This window comes from Salvelinus namaycush, chromosome 5, assembly GCF_016432855.1.
Source record: "Salvelinus namaycush isolate Seneca chromosome 5, SaNama_1.0, whole genome shotgun sequence".
NCBI classification, from domain to species: Eukaryota; Metazoa; Chordata; class Actinopteri; order Salmoniformes; family Salmonidae; genus Salvelinus; species Salvelinus namaycush.
The window spans coordinates 13,412,796-13,416,826 of record NC_052311.1 but is presented as its reverse complement, the minus strand read 5'-3'; the positions used below and the strand labels follow the sequence as shown (position 1 = coordinate 13,416,826).

General features: G+C 42.5%; 1 protein-coding gene across 1 annotated transcript; it reads right to left on the bottom strand.

The window, feature by feature from the left end:
• Positions 1-825: 825 nt before the first annotated feature.
• Positions 826-3,706, bottom strand: LOC120047394 (heparan sulfate glucosamine 3-O-sulfotransferase 1-like). The gene is made up of 2 exons (XM_038992917.1): positions 3,514-3,706; positions 826-2,614 (listed from the first exon to the last, which is right to left on the bottom strand). The coding sequence occupies exon 2, from the start codon at positions 2,472-2,474 to the stop codon at positions 1,533-1,535; it is 942 nt and encodes a 313-aa protein (XP_038848845.1). The 5' UTR covers positions 2,475-2,614; positions 3,514-3,706; the 3' UTR covers positions 826-1,532.
• Positions 3,707-4,031: the final 325 nt, after the last annotated feature.

Below are 4,031 nucleotides of genomic sequence, written 5' to 3'. Positions count from 1 at the left end.
TTCTTGATTCAAATACCTAGAGTCCCATAATAGCACCAGAAAAGGTTAGAATGAGTAATTAATTGTTTAAAAAAATATAGTATGGACACACCCTTAGTTATAAACAACTTCTATTTTGATTAAACACGGTTTGACTTAACCTTACCTTTCCTGTATCCTCCTGCTAGAACGCACTCATAACACACATACCTTTCTCTCTATACCAAATATCCTCCTGCAACCATTTACATGAAAAATATACCAGACAGCATACTGTACAGCCATTGAATGTCACCATGATATCTCACAAATGCAAGAAGCAACCAACTAGCATCTGTCCTCAGCACCCACTACTCGGTCCTCAGCACCCACTACTAACAAAGCAGAAGTGTCTCCCACAGCTGTTAAAGAGGGCTTCTGTCTACACTGGCTTAGACATATGCAGGGTGGCCAAGCAGGCACTTCAAGTCTGAAATGTTTGTTAAAGATCCAATGTAGTATATAAACCCTGGATTTCTGATGCTATGTACTGGCCATTGAGAGGCTTTGAAGCCACCGGTCAGCCATATTGGCTCTCCCCAGTAGGAACAGTCCTCCATAGGAATGGAGTGCTATAAATCATTGGAAAGATCTCATCTAGGCATCATGTTCATCTCCTTTAACCATAATAATAAAAATGACGAAACATCCCATACCGGACTCCGAACGTGTACATTAGCAGCCTGTAAAGCTTTTTTCCCCCTTCATATCCTCAAAATTAAATAACTTTGTGGGATCAAATACGAGGTGTACATACAGAGGAAGACCAAAAACACATTATAGCAAAATACATCTTTATTATTGTGTTAATCCTTCATTTTAGAAAAAAATCTATTATAATATTATTTACAGTATACTGTAGTACATGTGTACATAGCAATGACCATAATACGTATTCGACCCTTTGTTACTCAATGGCTTCTTAAACTATGTATCTATTCAGTATGAATGTGCCTGAAAAAAAATACAAATAATAATAGCGTAGCAGCATATAGACCCTTCAGAACACTGAATAATGACTGTTAGCAAAAATAACATGTGTGCTCCTGATGACAGCATATCAATGGAAATAGACCAGCATATTGTTCTTCAGATTGATGCTCAAAAGAGTTGTTGCAGACTTGCAATCCTTAAAAATGGCATGTGACACGTTAACTTAAATCAACCTTTGAATGCCCTTATCATTGATCACTCCATTGCTTTGAAGTGATTTAGAGCTAAATAATAATGCATGTGTCTGCCATGCACTACACAGAGAGGTGAGGACACCTGGTTATTGATGAATCCAAAACAACAAGACAAAAGAAACTTGTATCGACTTGCAATGAATGACGATATCGACAAAAAAACAGATGTGCCAAGTCTGTCTTGATTGTTGCTGGTCAGAACGCTGCCACATGTTTCAAATAATACAAAATCTAGCTTAAATCTCCCTTTTATACTCTGTACAGCTTCAGGATCAGCTCTTTAACATGAGAATCAGAACTGTGGTTAATACCGGCCTGAATAACAACTCAGTTCCAGTTGAATGTTCGGCCCACCAGCTCAAAGAACTTCCTATTGGGTTCATGAAAGAATCGGTAGAGTTTGTGGAGGATGGCGGGAGCCACGTGAGGGTGCGCCCTGCCCTTAGAGTCATGTAAACAACGCTCTCGCCCATGGTCCCTCAGGCAGTAGAACCCTTTAGTCTTGTTAAAGTAGAAGTTAGATGCATTTATCTGCGGTTCTAGGTTCAGGAACCTCTCCACTCTCTTCATCTCCGGGAAGGGGTCCCTGATCAGCTTATCCCCGTCCACAACATGGATGCTCTCTAGCGGGAAGTAACGCAGCCAGTTCTGAAGGTGCAGGTGGTACAGGCTACGGTTGAGAGCTTTGTATCCTAGGTTGATCTCCCCGTCCTTCACAAGCAACGACTCGATGGGCTGGTAGCGCTTGTGCTTCTGCAGACGGTTGTAGAAGACCTGGGTGTAGTCCGACAGAACCCGCTCGGTTGGGTCCCGGAGAATGAGTAGCAGCTTGATGCCTGGGTTCATGTCGTGGATGCGTTCGGGCACCTTGCTGGAGGTGAAGTAGGCAGGGGTTTTCTCCACAGTCAGCTGGTCAGGGAGGGTGAAGGGCATCTGGCTGAGATACCAGGGTATGCCCTTCTGGAAGTGACTCTCCCAGTCAAAAAAATGCACCTCGTTCTCGGCCGCCGCTACTGCGCTGTGCAGGCTGAGCATCTCGATGAGCGCCCGTGTGCCGCCCTTCCTCACGCCGATGATGATGATGTGGGGCAACTGCTTGAAGGTTCCGTTGGGGTGGCCGGTGGCCCCGGTGTCATTGAGGGCCAGTGGGGAAGAGGCGGTGGGGGACAGAGGGGGTCCCTGGTCACCGTCACCCCTCTCTGCGGGCCTGGAGGGGATAGGGGGGGGCTGCATCGCGAAGAGAAGCAGCCCGAAGAAAAAGGCCGCCATGAGGGAGGTCCTCAACCTGGTGGATTTCAGCCTGGCTAAAGGAGCACAACGGTATCCAACATTGAAAGAGCAGCTGACTGAGGACGACGGTCCACTTGAGAAAGAACAATGGTGCCTCCTCTCTGTCGATCACAGCAACACTGCCAGGACAAAAGAACAGAGGCATCATTAGATGACACTTGACACTGCAGCTGATAAGTAAGTAAATAAATAAATAAATACATACATTTCCCCCAGGCTTAATATATACAAATACATTGTATGCCAAATGCCAGGAATAAAGACATGGATGTTTACATTAGCTCAAATGAATCTAGTAGGCTACATGCAAGTGTACATTCTCTAGTGTGCAGAGAGCTTTATAGTTGAATAGTTGTCATGTGTAGACTACATAACTCATCTAACTGTCAATCTCTCATCAGTGTACACATCTTTCCAGAGCGCTAATAAATAAAGACGACAACTATTGTATTGCATGATAAAATCATTCTGTAAAATTACCAATGTAGTGTAATATGCATAGATAGTTAATTGCAATATTACTCTGATTTGTTCAACAGAACAGTTTCTCCCAATCTCTATTTAACCCTATGGCATTGCACCACTGTCTCTACAGATACAAATCACCATTCAGACTCTCAAGACATCAATAAGGGGAATTGAACCTGAGATTGTGACATATCATCGGGTACTTCAGATTGTAAACGGGGTGTCAATGGAATACTTCATTTTATTGTTGTTGAAAAGACGTGTCTGTAAAAATAAGAATTAAAGTGCAATAGCCTGCAGACGAAAATAAACGGAGTGATAATATTGTAAAGAATGCACAAATAAACGATAACTTAGACTCTATATACGACAGCCAGGGTGCACATTTAAAACATTTACTGTCAGATCTGAAATGTTTGTAGACGTTTTTTTAGACAACATTCAAATCCCCACGAAACAAACGTGTGCATGTTTGGAACAATATAACAATGCATTCCTCGTCCGAGTTTTAGCAATCAGTTCTACCATTGGAATGCAATTGAAATCTTACCTTTGTATTTGTCGAACTAAAATTCATTGAGCACTCCTTTTCAATGTTATTGGTGAGGGAGAGTACTTGAAAAATGAAGTCAGGGATCCACCAGTTTGAAAATCTATTCCAGATACATCAAAACTTGAAAATATTACTGCAGCTTAAATTGTCGTTGACCAACTTTGTTTGCACGTCCCTCTTCTGCGAGTGTTTCGGGCTTGTGTGATTCCTCGTATTCGAGTTATGGCTGGATAACGTAGGCTCACGCACCCACATTACGCAGTGGAGACCACTCCCCCCCTCTCTGACTCAGTCTTCCGGCAATTTTATGGTAAATTACAGATAGCGTTTATGGATGTGATAATGAGTAAGTAGGCATATCTTTCTGATGACTTTCTGACATATATTTCAGGTGAAGGTAGGGCAGCAAAGTCATGAAGTTTGATTTCTTGTCAAAATGTGACCGTGAGCTACAGGTACAGGTGAATAACACTTCAAGCTGGAAAAACATAGTATTAGTTTATCAACTAGAGTAC

What these genes read in the sequence shown, in the direction of transcription:
- LOC120047394 (XM_038992917.1), bottom strand. Translation starts at nt 2,474, where the DNA reads ATGGCGGCCTTTTTCTTCGGGCTGCTTCTCTTCGCGATGCAGCCCCCC.